This window comes from Loxodonta africana, chromosome 3 (genome assembly GCF_030014295.1).
Source record: "Loxodonta africana isolate mLoxAfr1 chromosome 3, mLoxAfr1.hap2, whole genome shotgun sequence".
Classification (NCBI taxonomy): Eukaryota; Metazoa; Chordata; class Mammalia; order Proboscidea; family Elephantidae; genus Loxodonta; species Loxodonta africana.
Window position 1 is genome coordinate 131,068,500 of NC_087344.1, and position 23,668 is coordinate 131,092,167.

The 23,668-nt window shown below is 38.7% G+C and overlaps 1 protein-coding gene across 1 annotated transcript in view; it reads left to right on the forward strand.

Annotated features, from left to right (window-relative positions):
* The first annotated feature begins 384 nt into the window (after positions 1-384).
* The window catches only part of CLCA4 (chloride channel accessory 4), a 37,661-nt gene continuing 14,377 nt past the window's right edge, over positions 385-23,668 (forward strand). The window contains exons 1-7 of the mRNA XM_003411110.2: positions 385-543; positions 3,043-3,183; positions 3,324-3,471; positions 17,778-17,886; positions 19,388-19,565; positions 20,223-20,441; positions 22,406-22,633. Coding sequence (XP_003411158.1) covers positions 385-543; positions 3,043-3,183; positions 3,324-3,471; positions 17,778-17,886; positions 19,388-19,565; positions 20,223-20,441; positions 22,406-22,633 — 1,182 coding nt within the window. The remainder of the gene's footprint in view (positions 544-3,042; positions 3,184-3,323; positions 3,472-17,777; positions 17,887-19,387; positions 19,566-20,222; positions 20,442-22,405; positions 22,634-23,668) is intronic.

Below are 23,668 nucleotides of genomic sequence, written 5' to 3' on the forward strand. Positions count from 1 at the left end.
TATTAATTTTGTTATGATTTTTTATTAATTTTTACATCCCCATCAATAGAAAATGCTAAGCACATTCTATAATCAGGAAATTAACCAGAAGTCGAAAGTATAGAAAAACCTTCCCTCGTGGAAAATGTCTGATGTATTTTATAAAAAGATCTGATTTCTATTATGCTTCTTGATTATTTGCATAATAACATACTATAAAACAACTGTGTAAACCCAAGTCAAATATTTTTCCATTTATGTTACTTTGACCTTTATACAGCCAATGTCCCATAACTCAGCTAATGCTGTTAATGTTTAGGTATATATATCTGTAGAGAGAGAGAAGAAGAAAGAAAAGCCTCTTGGACAAAACAACATTTGACTCAGAACCAGTACAGAGTAATAATGCGGCTGTTCGGAACTTTTGTTTTCCTTTTAGTCCTGTACCTGCTGCAGGGGTCGAATGCTTCTCTGGTTCGACTGAATAACACTGGCTATGAAGATGTTATCATTGCTATACACCCTGGTGTGCCAGAAGATGAGAAAATAATTGAACAAATAAAGGTAAGAAAGAGATAGTATTGTAATACCGCTTTGTTTAAATTATAAAGAAGAAAATGAAGTTAATAGTTACTGTTAAAACTTCTGAATGCTCCAGGAAGTTTAAAAGCAGCATGGTGTGGTGAGGACAATGATGGAATGGACAGTGGGAGACAAGAGTTTCTAAATGGGGCTCTACCCAGCCTCACCACAAGATCAAAGACAAGGAGCAGGGCCTCCCTGATCCTCAGTTTCTTCTTCTATAAATGAGTGGTTGGAGTCATTCATTCTTTAAACAATTGTTCATTGAATGCTTACTGCATGCCAGGGGAGAGAGCAGTGAATTAAAAAAAGAAAAAAAAAACAACACCCTGGCCTTATGGAGTATGTATTCTACTCAGAGGTTATAGGTAACAAAGATATATAAATGTATAGCAAGTCAGATGGTGGTAGGTTGATATGAGTTAAAATGAATCAGGAAAGTGTGGGGTTGGGTGGGATTGGGGGTGGGGGGAGACTGGGTTTTTGTTATACGTAGGGTAATCAGAGAAGGCCTTGGTGATGATGCAGAGACCTGAGATAAGTGAGAGACGTGCCCACTGGAAATCTAGAGGATGGGAATAGCTGGTATAGAGGTATGGAGGGAGAACACGACTGATGCGTCCGAGAAAACAACTGTGAACGAGCAACAGGAAGGGTGGTATGAGCTGAAGTTGGAGAGGTAGCAGAGCCCAGACCATTGTGAATTTGGCTTTTTTTCTGAGTGAGATGAGAATCCACAAAAAGATTCTGAGCGGAGGAGGGGAGGGCTCTCAAGCATGTTCTAGGATCACTCTGTCTACAGTGTTGAGGAAACTCTATAAGGGTCAAGGGCATGATGACCCATACTAACTCCTGATCTTCCCAACATTCAAATTTTCTCCACTTACAGTCTTTCCTATTCTCAACTGTTGATGATTCCACCCATCCAAGTGTTCAGGAAAAAACTCTTGAAGTCTTCCTTGACTCTTATGTTTCTCTCTCCCTCCCCCCACATCTAAGCCTGTTAGACATATGGAGGAGTCCTTGAGTGGCTCAAACAGTTAAAAGCTCAGCTACCACCCAAAAGTTTGGGAGCTCAAACCTACCCACAGGTGACTTAGAACAAAGGCCTGGTGATCTGCTTCCGAAAGGTCACACCCATGAAAACCCTACGGAGTGCAGTTCCACTCTGCATCACAGGGAGTCAGCATGAGTTGGGATTAACTGAATGGCAACTGGCTATTAGACCACACAGAGTTCCTTGGTGATGTAAATAGTTAACATTTTTGGCCGCTAACCAAAATGTTGGAGGTTCAGGTCTACCAAGATATGCCTTGGAAAAAAGGCCTGGCAATCTACTTTCTAAAAATCAGTCATTGAAAACCTTCTGGGGCACAGTTCTACTGACACACATGGGGCCACCACGAGTAGGGATTGACTGAATGGCAACTGGTTTTTAGACATAAAAATAGATGTATGCCCCAGGGGATGACAATCATCTGATGGGGGTCTCTGCAATCCCTCCATGACCTGAGAACATACACTACTCAGGGCAGTCACATAGCCACGCATCATGGAAGAGGAGCATTTTCCCAGGAGAAAATAACCCTGTAACTGGGATGCTCCCAGCAAGATGAAGAGATTGACATTAATCCAGCGCCCAGAACTCCCCAATTATTCAGAGGGTTTGATCATGTAGAACAGATCACCATAAGTGTCTTTCACCCATCTATTTCCTCTACTAGATGGTAAATTCTAGAGAAGGATTATGCATCTTATTCATAATTATATCCTTGGACTTCAGAATACTGAAAAATATAAGGTGATATTATTTTCAGCTTGTTAGCACAACAACAAACTCTGTCACTCCTATGAATTTTTCCATCATCCACTGCTCCCCAGCAGTGATCTCAACCCACTTGCCTTTCCCTGTCAAAATTCTTATAATTCAGAGACCCTTTCCTACAGAATGGCCTCCACAGTTTGCATCAACTACGACTGTTCTTTGTTTAGGCTTCTTACAAGCAGTAATGATATCAACCGGTTTTACCGGTTGCCTACGTGTAGACCACTTTAAAATTCAATCTATGTTTATGCCAACCTTAAATATAAGTAGTAATCATAGTCATTTATTGGGTAAAAAAACTGAAGTTCAGAGCAGTTACATAAATTAGCCAAAACCTAAGAGCCAGAAAGTACAAAAATCAGGATTGGAACCAAGACTAGATGATGCCAAAGTCCGTGGTTAAACAATTTCTCTTAACACCATACAGAATCTTTTACTTTTTGAGGTAGGATTATGGAAAACTAAAAACGTGCAGGATTAAGCTATAATTTTACGTTAACATGTTACGGAGCTGCAATTCTGAGGCAGAGACCCCGCTCATCAGTCAGTTGCTTTCTCTATTCACTCTTAAAATGGGAAATGCCTATGGTGAACGCTTGCTCCTTGAGTTTACTCTCACTTGTTCTCCTCACTTATTTTTTTTTTCTCCTTAATAGAACATGGTGACTACAGCTTCTACTTACCTGTTTGAAGCCACAGAAAAAAAGTTATTTTTCAAAACTGTATCTATATTAATTCCTGAGAATTGGAAGGAAAATATTCAATACAAGAGGCCAAAACAGGAGAGCTACACACATGTAAGAATCAAAAACTTCTCTTAAAAATTATGTTTTCTGGTGCTCCTAATTTTGCCCCAAATTGACTGTTTCACAGTTTTTCAGATTAAATGTTGTCATCTCTACTTCTGATGTTTTAACAATCTTTTTAAACATCTTAGGCTGATGTTTTAGTTGTGCCACCTACCATCTCAGGTAGAGATGAACCATACACGAGGCACTTCATGGGCTGTGAAGATAAGGGAGAATTCATTCACTTTACCCCTGACTTTGTACTGGGAAAAAAAGAAAAGGAGTATGGACCATCAGGTAGGAATTTTGTTTAAAAATACATATTTTGTAAAGCTTTCAAGAAGTAGCTTTGTACTCAGGTAAGCACGCTAGTCTGGGAGGTCCAAATCCTGGCTGCCTTACTTACTAACTGCGTGTTACCTTAGACAAATGACTCAACCTCTCTGTGATTATCATGCGTAAAATGGTGAATATAGAACTTCCTACCTTGTAGAATTGTTGTGAACATTAAATTAGATAATTATGTAAATGTATTCATTATAATGTCTGGTACATGGTAAATTGCAAAAATTTTGAACAGAGGGTGACAATAATAAATGTTTTTCTTTAGGCATACTTTTTAGATTTTTATTTTCCAGTTCTTCATGCTGGAAATTAATCAAACACATATCTGCTCCATGGAAGGCATGTGCATGGCAAACTGGACAGAGCTGTGATGCCAGTTTCTGGCCAAGAGAAAACATTCATATGCTCTTAGCTGTTGCATTAGTTTCCTAGGGCTACCATAACAAAGTACCACAAACTGGATAGCTTAAAACAACATAAATTTATTCTTTCACCATTTTAGAGGATAGAAGTCCAAAATCAAGATGTTGGCAGGGCCATGCTCTCTCCAAAGGCTTTAAGGAAGACTCTCCCTCATTCTTTGCCTCTTCTAGCTTCTGTTGGTTGCTGGCAGTCTTTGTAGTCCTTTGGCCTATACAGAGGCGCCACTCTGCCTCTGCTTTTACATGGACTTCTTCCCTATGTGTCTGTGTCCTAATTTCCTTCTTCTTATAAGGACATCAGTCATAATGGATTTAGGGCCTCATCTTAATTAGACTACATATATAAAGACCCTATTTCCAAATAAGGTCAAATTCACAGGTTCCAGGTGGACGTGAATGTTAGTAGGACACTATTTAATCCGTGCCCAAACCAAACCAAACCAGTTGCCTTCAAGTTGGTTCTGATTCATATCAACCCTACAGGACAGAGTAGAACTGCCCCATAGAGTTTCCGAGGAGCTGCTAGTGGATTCGAACTGCCAACCTTTTGGTTAGCAGATGTAGCTCTTAACTACTATGCCACCAGGGTTTCTTTTAATCCTTACAGTTGCTGATATTCAATCTATTTGGTTGACACAGATGAAATTGTCTATAATAAGCCATTTTTACCTATAAAAAAAAATGGCAATCTCATCTGGTTCAACCTAAAAGTTAAGACCATTTGTCAAAATGAACTCAAAACACATTATTTTTCAGATTAAAATGCAAATCATTGTAGATGAATGGCCCTATCATTGTAATGTCTATTCAATAAAAATCTTCCTGTATCTTCATACCCCAGAATCGCCTCTCCTTTTTCTAGTGCCTACTCAGCTAGCCTTGGTTCTCTTCATTACCTGGCCCTGTCCTCCACCCGAACATGAAAGCTCCATTATCCCATCCCATCTCCTTCTAGCTATACTCTCTATCCTACCTGGCATGTCCATCAACATCAGTCATTCCAACTACAAATACAAATACCTCAAATCCTTTACCACTTTTATCCTTAGGTTTCATTCAACTTGCTAATTCCCCAGCACTGAATTATCCACTTAGTTTATTTTTGTTTACTGTTAATAGATACCAAGATTGTTGAAGAAAATTGCAGAACTAATTGGCATCGTTACAAAACGTGTTTTTGAAACTCAGTGAAGCCCTCAAAGCTACTCAACAATATTTTTATTTGTCTCTTCTCAGCTCTATTTCTCATTCCCCATAGCAGTTGTTCTAAAACTTGCCATTTTCCTCAAGGTCTCAATCCACTCCTCTCACACATGTCAATCAACAAATGCCCTGATTGAGAAAATAGAGACCCCTACTTTCATTCCCTCTACTTCCAAACTTATATCCACCATCACTTACCTTTACCTCTACCTGTCTTAGAAAAGAATGGATTCCTCCAACTTTTAAGGCCACTTTCTCCACCTGAGCTCTTGATCATTTCTCACACACATTTCCTCAGACTTACCCCATTAGTGATAGTTTTCCCCTCCCGCTTGTATAGATATTTCTGTCATAATGTAATGTATGATATGTGTTAATGAAAAAACTCACATCTGCAAAACTATCCCCTAAAACCACAAGGCTTTTGCGAAAATAAGATTTAGAGTCCTCAAAATCTATGCACTTTTATAATAATAATAGTATCAACAACAATAGGTACCTTGAGAGATCGTTTAAACCATCCAGCAGCAGCTCAGTGGGTTGGAGAATGCCACAGCATATATTAAAAATTTATACACACAGATAATAGAAATGCCATTTGACGAAAAATTAGAACAGAGGCACTGGGAATTGAGACAAGATAGATGAGAGTGGCACTCTAAACCAGAGGGGCTGCTTTTAAGGGAGGTAGCGCAAGAGCTGAGAACCAAGCAAGTCTGAGAGCAGACCTGGCTAAGAAGACTGGCACAAGTACAGGCAATTTTAAATTTTCTTAAAATTCATTGAATTTTATATGAAGATTTTTCCTTCCTTCCTTAAAATTTGTAGTTCCAGTTGTACTAATCTGGCTTCCTCTGCCTGTTGTAGATGTTAGCTGCCGTTAAGTCGGTTCTAACTCATAGCAATACACAGGACAGAGCAGAATTGCTCCATAGGGTTTCCAAGGAGCAGCTGGCAGATTTAAACTGCCGACCCTTTGGTTAGTAGTCGTAACTCATACCACTCAACCCCTGCACCACGAGGGCTCCTTCTTCTGGCAGTCCGTGGTATATTCAATGTTCTTCACCAGCATCGTAATTCAAAGGCATCAATTCTTGGGTCTTCCTTATTCATTGCCCAGTTTTCACATGCATATGAAAATACCTTGGCTTGGGTCGGGGCACCTTAGTGCTCAAGGTGACATCTTTGCTTTTTAACCCTTTTAAAGAGATCTTTTGCAGCAGATTTACCCAATGCAATGTGTCTTTTGGTTTCTTCACTGCTGCTTCCATGGGCACTGATTGTGGATCCAAGTAAAATGAAATCCTTAACAACTTCAAAAATTTTCTCTGTTTATCCTGATGTTGCTTATTAGACCAGTTGTGAGGATTTTGTTTTCTCTACGTAGAGGTGTAATCCATACTGAAGGCAGTAGGCTTTGATCTTCATTAGTAAGTGCTTCAAGTCCTCTTCACTTTTAGCAAGCAAGTTCTGTCATCTGCATATCGCAGGTTGTTAATAAGTCTTCCTCCAATCCTGATGCTGCATTCTTCTTCATATAGCTCACCTTCTAGGATAATTTCTCAGCATATAGATTGAATTGTTGTTGTTATTGCTGTTGTTAGGTGCCATCGAGTTGGTTCTGAATCACAGCGACCCTATGCACAACAGAATGAAACACTGCCCAGTCCTAAGCCATCCTTACAATCATTGCTATGCTTGAGCTCATTGTTGCAGCCACTGTGTCAATCCACCTCATTGAGGGTCATCCAGTTTTCCACTGACCCTGTACTCTGCCAAGCATGATGTCCTTCTACAGGGTCTGATCCCTCCTGACAACATACCCAAAGTATGTAAGACTTAGTTTCGCCATCCTTGCCTCTAAGGAGCATTCTGGCTGTACTTCTACTAAGACAAGATTTGTTTGTTCTTTTGGCAGTCCATGGTATATTCAATATTCTTCGCCAGCACCATAATTCAAAGGCATCAATTCTTCTTTGGGCTTCCTTATTCTTTGTCCAGCTTTCACATGCATATGATGTGATTAAAAATACCATGGCTTGGGTCAGACACACCTTAGTCTTCAGGGTGATATCTTTGCTCTTCTACACTTTAAAGAGGTCCTTTGCAGCAGATTTACCCAATGCAATGTGTCTTTTGGTTTCTTCACTGCTGCTTCCATGGGCGTTGATTGTGGATCCAAGTAAAATGAAATCCTTGACAACTTCAATCTGTTCACCATTTATCATGATGTTGCTCATTGGTCCAGTTGTGAGGATTTTGGTTTTCTTTATGTTGAGGTGCAATGCATACTGAAGGCTGTGGTCTCTGATCTTCATTAATAAGTGCTTCAAGTCCTCTTCACTTTCAGCTAGCAAGGTTGTGTCATCTGCATAACACAGGTTGTTAATGAATCTTCCTGATGCCCCGTTCTTCTTCATATAGTCCAGCTTCTCAGATTATTTGCTCAGCATACAAACTGAATAGGTATGGTGAAAGGATATAACCCCGATGCACACCTTTAATGGCTTTAAACCAATCAGTATCCCCTTGTTCTGTCCAAACAACTGCCTCTTGATCTATGTAAAGGTTCCTCATGAGCACAATTAAGTGTTCTGGAATTCCCATTCTTTGCAATGTTATCCATAGTTTGTTATGATCCACACAGTCGAATGCCTTTGCATAGTCAATAAAACACAGGCAAGAGGTGGAGCCAAGATGGCGGAATAGACAGATGCTTCTGTCCAGCCCTCTTTCTAAGAAAGACTTGAAAAAACAAGCAAAACGAGTATATTTGTGACAAGCTGGGAGTCCTGAGCATCAAAGGCAAGCTTAGACAACGAACTGAGGGGCAGGGGGAAGAAGAGGCCATTCAGAAGTGGAGAGGAGTTACCGGACCTGAATCACCGGGAGCCCTCAGGCACCATTCCTGGAGCAGCGGCGGTGGCGGCAGCGGGCTGGTCCTAGCATTCGGCTGCAGTTTCCTCAGGGAGAAGCAGCCAGCCACACAGCCTACTCACACCTCTGGAACCTGAGGAGAACGGCGCTCTCAGCAAAAGCTAAGTACTTGCGTATATTTTAGCGCGTCCCCCCCGCCCCCAAGCCAGCTTCAGTGGCTGAACCCCTGGGCCTGAGATAGACCCTGGTGAGCACCTAGAGCCATCCTCCTGGCCTTGGGGAAGGAAAAAATTTGAAACTGGGGGGAAAAGATAATTTGCTAGCTCCATTAACCGGGGGTGCTCAGGACAGAAGTGGCTCCTGTCCAGGCATAAACCATCCGTGGACCTTGAACACCTTTCCCTTCTGCAGGCACCTGTGCGGGCCTATTTCAGGAGAATAGGCCCTTGTTGGCAAACTCCAACCATTACAGCTGTGTGGTGGAGAGGTGGGTGTTTGATATTTGACATTGCTTTGCCTATTAAACAAGGTCCTCACCTGCCCACATCAGGGACCTAACAACTGGTAGCTCCACTCAGGACACCCAGCCACCTGTGACAGAGGTCCAAAGATAACTGCTACCTCCCAAACCTTACAACCAAAAACTTTGGGTGCCCATGGTCTCTCTGCAGAACTCACCCACCAGCACGCTCTAGGGAACAGAGACATGTTTTCCTCAGAGACACTTGGGGGTTGGTTTTCAGCCCCCTGCCTTGTTCAGAGCATGAACCCCTGCTACAATCAGATACCAGTATATACACCAATCCACCCTGCCCCTCTAAGACTGTAGGACTGAGCCTATATCACACACTTGATATCAGCTACCTGGAAACCTGAGCTGAATTCATACAAGAAAACTGAATAGACTCCTAGACTGATATACCTGATGACAGCTCTAGCCAGCTGGGGACAGGACACCAGAGCTCCAAAGGTGAAAATAATCAAGCTAGCTCACTCAAGCAACGCATAGGGATATACCAAAAACAAAACAAAACAAGCAGCTATGACACAGTAAGCAAGCATAAACTAATACAATAACGTATAGATGGCTTGGAGACAACAGTCAATATCAAGTCATATAAAGAAACAGGCCATGATCACCTCAATGGGCTCCCAAAGAATCCGGGGATCTTTTAGATGAAAGTGCATTCCTGGAATTACCAAATGCAGAATACAAAAGTTTAATATACAGAACCCTCCAAGACAGCAGGAAGGAAATGAGGCAATACGCAGAACAAGCTAAGGAATACACAGATAAAGCAACTGAAGAAATTAGAAAGATTATTCAGGAACATAACGAAAAGTTTAATAAGCTAGAAAAATCCAAAGACAGACAGCAATCAGAAATTCAGAAGATTAACAATAAAATTACAGAATTAGACAACTCAATAGAAAATCAAAGGAGCAGAACTGAGCAATTAGAAGCTAGAATTTCTGAACTCGAAGATAAATCACTTGGCACTAATATATTTGAAGAAAAATCAGAAAAAAGAATTTAAAAAAATGAAGAAAACTTAAGAATCATGTGGGACTCTATCAAGAGAAATAACCTACAAGTGATTGGAGTACCAGAACAGGGAGAAATAAAAGAAAATACAGACAGAATTGTTGAAGATTTCTTGGCAGAAAACTTCCCTGATATTGCAAAAGATGAGAAGACATCTATCCAAGATGCTCATCGAACTACACATAAGGTAGATCTTAAAAGAAAATCAGCAAGACATATTATAATCAAGCTTGGCAAAACCAGAGATAAAGAGACAATTATAAGAGCAGTGACGGATAAAAGAAAAGTCACCTACAAAGGAGAGCCAATAAGAACAAGCTCGGACTACTAGGCAGAAATCATGCAGGCAAGAAGGCAATGGGATGACATATTTAAAAAACTGAAGGAAAAAATTGCCTGCCAAGAATCATATATCCATCAAAACTGTGTCTTAAATATGAAGGTGAAATTAAGACATTTCCAGGTAAACACAAGTTGAGGGAATTCGTAAAAACCAAACCAAAACTACAAGAAATACTAAAGGGAGTTCTTTGGTTAGAAAATCAATAATATCAGGTATCAACCCAAGACTAGAACACTGGGCAGAGCAACCAGAAGTCAACTCAGACAGGGAAATGCAAAAACACAAAGCAAGATTTAAAAAAAAAAAAAGCCCAACACAGGGCAATGGCGATGTTATTATATAAAAGAAGACAAAATAATAAAGAGGGACTAAGAAATGTAATCATACACCTTCCATATGGAGAGGAAAATACAGCAATACAAAGAAATAAAAGTTAGTTTTAAATTTAGAAAAATAGGGGTAAATAATAAGGTAACCACAAAGGAGACAAACTATCCTACTCATGAAAAGAAAATACAAGGCAAAAGTACAGACTAAATAGAAACAAAATCAACAACAACAAATATGAGGAAAGGACAATATATAAAGAAAATCTCAGCACATAAAATGAAGTGAGAAAAAGAAACTGTCAACGACACACAAAAAAAGACATCAAAATAATACCACTAAATTCATACGTATCCATAATTACCCTGAATGTAAATGGACTAAATGCACCAATAAAGAGACAGAGAGTGGCAGAATGGATTAAAAAACAAGATCTGTCTTTATGCTGCCTACAAGAGACACACCTTAGACTTAGAGACACAAACAAACTAAAACTCAAAGGATGGAAAAAAATATATCAAGCAAACAACAATCAAAAAACAGCAAGAGTGGCAATATTAATTTCTGAAAAAATAGACTTTAAAGTTAAATCCATCATGAAGGATAAGGAAGGACACTATATAATGATTAAAGGGACAATACACCAAGATGATATAGCCATATTAAATATTTATGCACCCAATGACAGGGCTGCAAGATACATAAAACAAACTCTATCAGCATTGAAAAGTGAGATAGACAGCTCCACAATAATAGTAGGAGACTTAAACACACCACTCTCGGTGAAGGACAGGACATCCAGAAAGAAGCTCAATAAAGACATGGAAGATCTAAATGCCACAATCAACGAACTTGACCTCGTAGACATATACAGAACACTCCACCCAACAGCAACCAAGTATACTTTCCTTTCTAGAGCACATGAAACATTCTCTAGAATAGACCACATATTAGGTCATAAAGCAAGCCTTAGCAGAATCCAAAACAATGAAATATTACAAAGCATCTTCTCTGACCATAAGGCCATAAAAGTGGAAATCAATAATAGGAAAAGCAGGGAAAAGAAATCAAACACTTGGAAAGTGAACAATACCCTACTCAGAAAAGACTGAGTTATAGAAGACATTAAGGATGGAAGAAAGAAATGCATAGAATCCGATGGAAATGAAAACACTTCCTATCAGAACCATTGGGACACAGCAAAAAGCGGTGCTCAGAGGCCAATTTATATCAATCAATGCACACATCCAAAAAGAAGGAAAGGGCGAAATCAAAGAATTATCCCTACAACTCAAACAAATAGAAAGAGAGAAACAAAAGAAACCCACAGGCACCAGAAGAAAACAAATAATAAAAATTAGAACTGAACTAAATGAAATAGAAAGCAAAAAAACAATTGAAAGAATTAACAAGATCAAAAGCTGACTTTTTGAAAAAATCAACAAAATTGATAAACCACTGGCCAAACTGACAAAAGAAAAACAGAAGAGGAAGCAAATAACCCGAATAAGAAATGAGGTGGGCGATATTAAAAAAGACACAACTGAAATTAAAAGAATCATATCAGATTACTATGAAAAACTATACTCAAACAAATTTGAAAACCTAGAAGAAATGGATGAATTCCTAGAAACACACTACCTACTTAAACTAGGTAGAACAACTAAATAGACCCATAACAAAAGAAGAGATTGAAAAGGTAATCAAAAAAATCCCAACAAAAAAAAAGCCCTAGTCTGGACGGCTCCACTGCAGAGTTCTACCAAACTTTCAGAGAAGAGTTAACACCACTACTATTAAAGGTATTTCAGAGCATAGGAAAGGACGGAATACTACCAAACTCATTCTAAGAAGCCACCATATCCCGGATACCAAAACCAGGTAAAGACACCACAAGAAAAGAATATTATAGACCTATATCTCTCATGAATGTAGATGCAAAAATCCTCAACAAAATTCTAGCCGATAGAATTCAACAACATATGAAAAAAATAATTCACCATGACCAAGTGGGATTCATACCACGTATGCAAGGATGGTTCAACATTAGAAAAACAATTAATGTAATCCACCACATAAATAAAACAAAAGTCAAGAATCACATGATTTTATCAATTGATGCAGAAAAGGCATTTGACAAAGTTCAACACCCATTCATGATAAAAACTCTCAGCAAAATAGGAATAGAAGGAAAATTCCTCAACATAATAAAGGTCATTTATACAAAGCCAACAGCCAACATCACCCTAAATGGAGAGAGCCTGAAAACATTGCCATTGAGATTGGGAAATAGACAAGGATGCCCTTTATCACCCCTCTTATTCAACATTGTGATGGAAGTCCTAGCCAGAGCAATTAGGCTAGATAAAGACATAAAGCGCATCCAGGTTGGCAAGAAAGAAGTAAAAGTATCTTTATTTGCAGATGACATGATCTTGTACACAGAAAACCCTAAGGAATCCTCCAGAAAACTACTGAAATTAATAGAAGAGTTCAGCAGTGTATCAGGATACAATATAAACATACAAAAATCAGTTGGATTCCTCTACACCAACAAAAACAACATTGAAGAGGAAATCACCAAATCAATACCATTTACAGTAGTCCCCAAGAAGATAAAATACTTAGGAATAAATCTTACCAGAGATGTAAAAGACTTATACAAAGAAAACTACAGTACACTTCTGCAGGAAACAAAAGAGACTTACATAAGTGGAAGAACATACTTTGATCGTGGATAGGAAGACTTAACATTATAAAAATGTGTATTCTACCAAAAGCAATCTATACATTTAATGCAATTCCAATCAAAACCCCAAGGACATTCTTTAAAGAGATGGAGAAACAAATTAGCAATTTCATATGGAAGGGAAAGAGGCCACGGATAGACAAGGCATTACTGAAAAAGAACAACAAAGTGGGAGGCCTTACTTTACCTGATTTTAGAACCTATTATACCGCCACAGTAGTCAAAACAGCCTGGTACTGGTACAACAACAGATACATGGACCAATGGAACAGAATTGAGAATCCAGACATAAATCCATCCACATATGAGCAGTTGATATTTGACAAAGGCCCCAAAACAGTTAAATGGGGAAAAGACAGTCTTTTTAACAAATGGTGCTGGCATAACTGGATATCCATCTGCAAAAAAATGAAACAAGACCCATACCTCACTCCATGCACAAGAACTAACTCAAAATGGACCAAAGACCTAAATATAAAATCCAAAACGATAAAGATCGTGGAAGAAAAAATAGGGACAACGTTAGGAGCCCTAATACATGGCATAAACAGTACACAAAACACTATTACCAATGCAGAAAAAAAACTAGGTACCTGGGAAAAAAAAAAAAATAGGAGCTCCTAAAAATCAAACACCTATGCTGATCCAAAGACTTCACCAAAAGAGTAAAAAAATTACCTACAGACTGGGAAAAAGTTTTTAGCTATGACATTTCTGATCGGCGCCTCATCTCTAAAATCTACATGATACTGCAAAAACTCAATCGCAAAAAGACAAATAACCCAATTAAAAAATGGGCAAAAGATATGAATAGACACTTCACTCAAGAAGACATTCAGGTAGCTAACAGATATATGAGGAAATGTTCATGATCATTAACCATTAGAGAAATGCAGATCAAAACTACAATATGATTTCATCTCACTCCAACAAGGCTGGCATTAATCAAAAAAACAGAAAATAATAAATGTTGGAGAGGCTGTGGAGAGACTGGAACACTTATACACTGCTGGTGGGAATGTAAAATGGTACAACCACTTTGGAAATCGATTTGGCCCTTTCTTAAAAAGCTAGAACTAGAACTACCATACAATCAAGCAATCCCACTTGTTGGAATATATCCTAGAGAAATAAGAGCCTTTACATGAACAGATATATGCACACCCATGTTTATTGCAGCACTGCTTACAATAGCAAAAAGATGGAAGCAACCAAGGTGCCATCAAAAGATGAATGGATAAATAAATTATGGAATATTCACACAATGGAATACTACGCATCGATAAAGAACAGTGAGGAATCTGTGAAACATTTCATAACATGGAGGAATCTGGAAGGCATTATGCTGAGTGAAATTAGTCAGTTGCAAAAGGACAAATATTGTATAAGGCCACTATTATAAGAACTTGAGAAATAGTTTAAACTGAGAAGAAAACATTCTTTCGTGGTTACAAGAGAGGGGAGGGAAGGAGGGTGGGAGGGGGCATTCACTAATTGGATAGTAGGTAAGATCTAGTTAAGGTGAAGGGAAAGACAGCACACAATACAGGGGAGGTCAGCAGAATTGGACTAAACGAAAAGCAAAGAAGTTTCCTGAATAAACTGAATGCTTCGAAGGCCAGCGTATCAGGGGCTGGGGTCTGGGGACCATGGTTTCAGGAGACATCTAAGTCAATTGGCATAATAAAATCTACTAAGAAAACATTCTGCATCCCACTTTGAAGAGTGGCGTCTGGGGTCTGAAAGGCTAGCAAGCAGCCATCTAAGATTCATCAATTGGTCTCAACCCACGTGCAGCAAAGGAGAATGAAGAACACCAAGGACACAAGGCGATTACAAGCCCAAGAGACAGAAAGGGCCACATGAAGTCCTGACGCATACTTTTCTTGTCTTTAAATTATGCGGTGTCCCGTTGTTCTGTTCAAACAATTGCCTCTTGGTCTATGTTACAGATTCCTCATGAGCCCAGTTAAGTGTTCTGGAATTCCCATTCTTTGGAATGTTATCCATAATTTGTTATGATCCAGAGAGTCAAATGCCTTTGCATAGTCAATAAAACACAGGTAAACATCTTTCTGGTATTCTCTGCCTTCAGTCAAGGTCCATCTGACATCAGCTATGAATTCCCTGGTTCCACATCCTCTTCTGAATCCAGCTTGAATTTCTGGCAGTTCCCTGTTGATACTTGCTGGAACTACTTTTGAATGATCTTCGGCAAAGTTTTACTTGTGCGTGATTATTAATGATATTGTTGGATAACTTCTGCATTCTGTGAATCTCCTTAGACAAGTAGCTGTCTTCCAAATTTCTTGGCACAGATGAGTGAGCACCTCCGGCACTACTTCCGTTTGTTGAAACATCTCAATTGGTAGTCCATCAATTCCTGGAGCCTTGTTTTTTGCCACTGCTTTCAGTGCACTTTGGACCTCTTCCTTCAGTATCATCGGTTCTTAATCGTACGCTATCTCCTGAAATGGTTGAACATAGACCAATTCTTTTTGGCACAGTGACTCTGTGTATTCCTTCCATCTTCTTTTTTCTCCATAGAATCCTTCAGTACTGCAACTCGAGGCTTGATTTTTTTCTTCAGTTCTTTCAGCATGAGAAATGCTGAGTGTGTTCTTCCCTTTTGGTTTTCCATCTCCACATCTACACATTTCGTTATAATACTTTACTTTGTCTTCTCAAGCCGCCCTTTGAAATCTTCTGTTCACCTCTTCTACTTGATGATTTCTTCCTTTGCTTTAGCTACTCTACATTCAAGAACAACTTTAAGAGTCTCTTCTGACACCCATTTTGGTCTTTTCTTTCTTTCTTGTCTTTTAATGACCTCTTGCTTTCTTTATGTATGATGTCCTTGATGTCTGGTCTTTGGTCATTAGTATTCAATGTATCAAATGTATTCTTGAGATGGTGTCTAAACTCAGGTGGGATATACTCAAGGCCGTACTTTGGCTCTCGTGGATTTGTTCTAATTTTCTCAACTTCAACTTGCATATGAGCAATTTTTTTTTTTCCACCGTCACCCCTGGCCTTGTTCTGACTGATGATGTTGAGCTTTTCCATTGTCTCTTTCCACAGACATAGTTGATTTGATTTCTGTGTATTCCATTTGGCTAGGTCCACATGTATACTACCGTTTATAATGTTGAAAAAGATATTTGCAAAGAAGAAGTCATTGGTCTTTCAAAATTCTATCACACGATCTCTGGCATTGTTTCTATCACCAAGGCCTTTGCCTAGAAAACCTTAAACAGTGTTTCTAAAGTTTAATGTGTTTGGGAATAATTTTTGGATCTTGTTAATATTCAAGCCCTGATTCAGTAGATCTGGGTGGGATGGGGGGGCAGGGTCTGAAATTCTGCATTTCTAACAAACTCCCAGAAGATGCTGATGGTGCTGGTCCAAGGACCACATTTTGAGTAGCAGTACTAAAGAACACAAATGACGTCTGCATCATACTGACATTTTCCCCCTACTTTTAGATCTCATATGAGCTAATTCATGTTACAGAAACACACATTATAGCAGAACAGACTGTATCCTGAGCCTCTCCTTCTCTACCTCCATTTCCTCTGAAGATTTTTCCCATTACTGATAATACAAAAATTCCTCTTGTTTCTTCTTCCTGCGTCTCAACCTGGTGGTTTATGTATATTCTTCCATTCACTTGGAAATTCTTAGGGAAAAAAGTTTTTATTCTGATTCCCTATCTCTAAGCTTCTCCAAGTCAAGGACTACATATTACTCATCTTTATATTTTCTGGTATCTAGTATTAAAAAAAAAAAAATACCGTTGCTGTTGAGTCAATTCCAACTCATAGCTACCCTATAGGACAGAGTAGAACTGCCCCATGGGGTTCCCAAGGAAAAGCAGGTGGATTCGAACTGCTGACCTTTTGCTTAGCAGCCATAGCTCTTAACCACTGCACCAACAGGGCTCCAGTACCTAGTACAGTACTGTATATATAAAATTAATAATAATAATCATAGTGATATACTTAATGTTTAATATCACTTTAAGTAAATCATTTCATTTTGACTTCACCATGATTACATATGACTTATAGCAGTATTTCTCAGCTTTTTTTTTTTTTTCTGTTATTACCCCACTAAGGAGCCTTCTTAAACATTTTTTTTTCTAATGCCCCCATGATATTTTAATATCACAAATATACTAATATCTGTTTCTGTAGTTGGGTGTTAGGCTTAAGAGAGATACAAACTATTATAATACTTAAGGCTTTTTTGCCTCCCCAGAACCAATTTTCCTTCCTTTGGAGGCACTATTACTTCCTTTGAAAATAATTTTTAGAGATGAGACTCTGAGGCATAGACAGGTTAAGTAACTTGTCCAAGGATATACAGATAAGGGACAGAACACTCAATAAAAGTTGAATGAATAAATGGATAAATTAATAACTGGGTGGATGGATGGAGCAATGAATGATACAAAGAATATTACATTTTCTGTCCTGAAGAAGGCTTGCAATTTAATTATGTTGTATGTATCAGTCTCCCCTACTAGATAGCTTCAAAGGCTAAATATCCAGTCTAATCTGCCCACAGCAAGTACTCTATAAATGTTTTATTTATTTGACATGTTATGGAATAAAAGTAATATACTATATAATGTAATGTAATGTAGTATAATTTAATATATTTCTATAAACAAAAATATAAATGTTGGCAGTTAGAATTTAAATATTTGTGATTAAAAAAAACTTAAGCTATTTGAGAGGCAAATATTTTCTTCTGAATTATGAACATGTTTGAAATATTTTCCCACAGGTAGAGCACTTGTCCACGAGTGGGCCCATCTCCGGTGGGGAGTGTTTGATGAGTACAATGAAGATGAGCCTTTCTACAGCTCTAAGTCAAAAAAAATTGAAGCAACAAGGCAGGACCATTTAAAATTTGTTAAATGAGTTTAGGATGTAACTGATCTTATTTTCCTTAATTTGATTTCTTCCTTAATGCCAATCATTCCTTTTCATCTCAATGCGGATAACAGATGCTACGTTATGAAAAAGTGTATTTCTTTTATTTTAGAAAATTTATCGTAAAGTAGCTGGTTACCAATTTAAAACATCCATAACTTCAAGGGTGTGTGGTAGCCAATCTGACATATTTTATACCTCTCCACCAGAGCTGCCAATATTCATGTGTGCTAAAGTTATGCTCTGTGTAAAAAGTTGTGCTATATGCTCAGAAAAGATCAAAATTATTGAAACGATGCTAGAAAGAACAAAAAGAGCCAAGAAGCAATGCTAAATGTGGGCTGAGTAAGATATTAATCAGTTTGATCAAGTCAACTGGGAATTTCTTGGAGATTTATAAAAATCATTTTTAATACTAATCCAGCATCACAGTTAATAATAGAAAATCTTCTTGGTTCTGAGATCAAGAGAGTAAAATGTTTGAGGGGATTTGTTTTAAAATTGGGTGCTATCGGCCTAATCACTGTTAGATGCCCTGCTGGGATAGCGACTTGTCACAAAGGAGCAAGCTGAAAGATACATATCAATAAAGGTCATTCCCCTGCCTTACCACATTGCGCCAGTTTTTAGGACGTGTATTTTAAAGAGTATCACATTTATTCTATTTGCTTATATTATGTCATACCTAAGTATCTAATTTCTGCTACAGAATACACATCATGGTTGTTGATAAAACCAGCTTAATTATGTTCACTGGGTTTTGGGGCAATGTAAGCATTAATATATTTAGGAGATGCCCAAAATGACTGAATGCAATCTCATCATTTCTTCCTGAATTTGAACTGGAAGCACATTGAAAAGGTGGGACTTTGTTCAAATCCCAGCATATTTATTGTAATTACTGCCACCCGTGACCAATTCCAAACAATAAAACATATGACTAAAATACTTCCATCATTCTTCATTCTAGAACCTACTGCCCTTTTTAGCAGCCCCTAACTCATTGGTTCCAGCCACATTCCCCTTTGGACAGCAATGCTCCTTGGTTAATCGAAACAATTGTAGCTATGCCATGTCCCATTCTTTGGGGGATTTCTCCTCTGGTAAGAAATCTATAAATAACTTTAAACTAATGTGGTTTCAAAGTTCCCTCACCAGGTGCCTGCAGCACATTTACCACCACAAGGCCAGCAGGACAGCCCCAGCTCTAATCCCAGCAGATAACGCAGCCATTGCATATATGGAGGTCCCACTGCAATTTTTTGAAACATTTCCCTCTGAAATTTCTTAAAAAACAGACATTGTTCTGGTAGAAACCCTTAACTTCGCTGTCAGAAAACGATACGATTGGTACACAAATAAGAATAAGAATCTTGATATAAAATGATCATTAACACTTAGGATTTTCAAAATGTGTTAATGATTAGGTTGCCTCAAAGACTAACTGTCGAATATTTTCAGGTGTTCCACAGGTATCTCTGGTATGAATAGAGTTTATAAATGTCAAGGAAACAGCTGTATAACTAGAAATTGCAGACTTGATTCTCAGACAAAACTGTACGAAAAAGATTGTCAATTCTTCCCTGATAAAGTTCAAAATGAAAAGGCATCCATAATGTTTATGCAAAGCATTGATTCTGTAAGTATGCCAAACATTGCTTCTAGAATTTATAACCAAATGACATAATGCCATGTTTTTAACCTCAGGGAGTAGATGTATTAATATAGGGTTATTTGAATGTTGGCTGGCTCATAGTAAGCACTCAACCAGGGTTAGCTGCTATTATTATTAAAAATCCACCTTAGTATAATACTGTTTCCTCATTGAATAATATTCCATTCAATAAGCAACATATTTGCAGAACAGAGTTTTTATTTTTACAGATTTGTAATTAGATTTTAAATTCATGTTGTTGTTATTGTGTGCCATAGAGTTGATTCCAACACATAGTGAGTGACATCGTAAGACAGAATAGATCTGCCCCCACAGGGTTTTCTAGGCTGTAATCTTGACAGGAACAGATTACCAGGTCTTTTCTCCCATGGAGCTGCTGGTGGGTTCAAACCGCCAACCTTTCAGTTAGCAGCTGAGTGTTTAACCATTGTGCCACCAGGGCTCCTTTAAAATTCCTCTTAAAATTCAACTATGAATTCCTCAAGTATATGGCTTTGGGAGTAGAGGGCCATATACTTGAGGAGTTCATAGTTGGATAGAGAAATTGTTGTCTACCTTTTCTCAGCTTCCATATGTGGTGCATAGTATATAGAAATCCTTTTTCATCTTCTTACCTTTTAGGTTGTTGAATTCTGTAATGCAAAAAACCATAACCGAGAAGCTCCAAGCCTACAAAACAAAAAATGCAATTTCAGAAGCATATGGGAGGTGATCAGCAATTCTGAGGATTTTAGCAACACCGTGCCTATGGACTCACCACCCCCTCAACCTGTCTTTTCATTACTGAAGATCAGTCAAAGAACTGTGTGCTTAGTTCTTGATAAATCTGGAAGCATGTCGGTAAGCTTCATGGGCCCAATTTTCCCTGGATATAGGGGATTGGAGGGTGATTGGATAGCTAAGAAAACACTGTACTCTTTTCTGCACCTGGGTCGTCTTTAATTGCATGATGGCATAAAGTCTTATCACTTCCTGTGGTCCTGACCTCAAAGGGGCAACAAAATATTGTAGTGAACAAAAGATGGCAATAGAGTTAAACAGACCCAATCCAAGAGTTCCTTTTTTTTTTCCAGAAAATGGAGGGTTTACTTAGGAGGTCATTGAGGCCCCTTTAGTGAAGCTTTAGATAAAGGATCAGATCAGAACTAGAGATTGAAATATGTAAATGGTTTCTAACCATGCCCCCTTTTATCTATTGGAAATGCTTGAGAGACATGAAAATAGAGTAGAATGGAAGCTGCTGAACTCCATAACCCAGGTCAAGGAACAGGATTAACCAAGATAATTTTTAATATGGCCTTATCTTATGTGTACCACCTGTACAAATGACCTCTTTATGATCAAAGACACAGAAAAAAACTGTATCATAATAAAGAAGATATGACCCAATTCAGCCATTCATTTCTTCTACTAGCATTCAGTGAATGTCTACACTGTGACAAGCATTGTGCTAGGCTCTGGGAGTAGAAGGCCATATACTTGAGTGGTTTATAGTTGAATAAACAAAGCATTCTCTACCTCTCCTCAACTTTCATTTTCTGCTTCCTCCAGGAGGATCTGGGCTGGGCTGCTAGCTAAGCTAAGGACCTTTCCATTCATCTTTCACAAGGCCCAGTGCACACCCTTATTGCTGTACATTGTATGGAAATTACACATTTTATCCAAATATAGTGGGAGCGCCTCCTTGACTTGGAACCATGTCTTAACTCATCTTTGAATCCTCACTGCTTAGAACAGGGCTTGTCACACATAGATGGTCAATAAATAATTGTTGAACTCAATAAATTACAAACAAGCAGATACAATATGAAAATGCACTTCAAATAATGGCAATTTGAGATAAAACTAGAGTGCTAAAGGCCAGAAAAACATCTTCAACTAGTGGTGGTTACTGAAAAGGGGAGAGGATGGTTCAGCTGAATGCAATGAACATCAATAAAACAGGGCTTCTAGAAATGGCAGCAAAGTACTGGACACCAGCACAGAGAAGTGTCTAGAAAGTGTGATGGGGGAGAGAGGAGTTTCCTGATTGATAGACAGGCTGCAGGTACAGGCTTAAAGATAAAGCACAAAGGTGGAGAGAGTCCTCATTAATGGTAATATAGGAGAAGTTTATCATTGTGATTTGGTTCCAGGGAGTTCAGAGGGAAAATTGGGCAGGGAGGAGAAAAGTGAGAGTGGGGTTGGTGAAGTAGCACAGATCAATGAGGCGATGAACAAGAGTACAAATGTGTGAAGAAGCTTATATCCTGCCAGTGACTGAGTAAAGAGGGATGTGAGCCCTGACGTGTTACCAAAGAGCGGATGTCAATCAATCCATTGGTGGAGAAGTGGTGAGGGAAGGCAGGGAAAGAGAGGAAAGAGGCGAGGTCGGACTGTGCCTTTGGGACTCAGTTGCAGCTTGGGTAAGTTTTACCTTTTGAGAAGTGGGTGATACAAATGGTTAAGTACTGGACTACTAAATGAGAGGTTGGTAGTTCAAACCTAGCTAGAGGCACCTCAGAAGTAAGGCCCAGCAAACTGCTTCCAAAAGGTCACAACCTTGAAAACCCTAAGGAGTGCACCCAAGGTTCTGCTCTAGTTAAAAGCCTCTGCTCCTTACTATACTATCATATGTCCTGTAACACCTATATTTCTCAATTTTATCAACTGAAAAAAAAAATGATAATGGCTTTCTTTCATAACACCAGTTACTATTCATAGAAAATTCTTACCAACAAATTCTGTGCACTCATCTTATGAAATCTGCTGTTACCTTCCAGTGGAAAATCATATGATTGTTTTTCTTGTTCTCTTTTATTCAGGGTTATAATCGCCTAAATCGAATGAATCAAGCGGCCAAACATTTCCTGCTGCAGACCATTGAAAATGGATCCTGGGTTGGAATGGTTCATTTTAGCAGTTCTGCCTACGTCCAAAGTACACTAATCCAAATAATAAGCAGCAATGAAAGAAGCAAGCTCTCAGAGGGCCTACCTACAGCAGCTTCGGGAGGAACTTCCATCTGCTCTGGAATCAAATCAGCATTTCAGGTGAAAATCATTCTGCAAATATAGATTGCCCCTTTTTTGTTTGTTTGTTTGTTTTTTAGGACTGTCTTAGTCATCCAGTGCTGCTATAACAGAAATACCAGAAGTGGATGGCTTTAACAAAGAGAAGTTTATTCTCTTACAGCCCAGTAGGCTAGAAATCCGAATTCAGGGTGCTAGCTCCAGGGAAGGCTTTCTCTTTCTGTCGGCTCTGGAGGAAGATCCTTGTCATCAGTCTTCCCTCAGCCCGGGAACCTCAGGTCCAAAGGATGCGCTCTGATGCCGGTGCTGCCTTCTTGGTGATATGAGGTTCCCACGTCTCTCTGCAAGCCTCTCTCTTTTATATCTCAAAAGAGATTGGCTTAAGACACTATCTAATCCTGTAGACCTCATCAATATAACTGCCCCTAATCCATCTTATATCATAGTGATGGGATTTACAACACAGGGAAATCACATCAGATGATAAAATGGTAGACAGTCATACAAGGGAATCATGACCTAGCCAAGTTGACAGATATTTTTGGAGGACACAATTCATGACAAGGACATTTCTATTTTAAGTGCTGCTGCACACACTTACTGCCTAATTTTAACATAATTAGTTTTTAAAAGTATAGTGTTAATAAGCACACAGGAAAAAAAAACTCAGCTTTTTTTAAAGATTGGTGAATCAATGAATAAACCAACAAGTGACTAAATGACAATAAAACCAAACCGATACTAAACCAGTTGCTGTACAGTCAATCCCAACTCATAGTGACCCCGTGTATGTCAGAGTATAACTGTGCTCCATAGGGTTTTCTATGGCTGAAGTTTCAGAGGTAGACCATCAGGCCTTTTGGTTAGCAGCCGAGAGCATTAACATTTGCATCTCCCAGGGACTCCAAATGACTATAAAGTCCCACTAAATTATAAGCTCAATGAAGGAAGGCAATTTATCTGTGTTGTTACCATCCAAAGTAAGTCCTCAATAAATGTTTGTTAAATAAATGAATGTACTTGGACAGCAAAAGCAACGGACTTTTAGGGCAATGA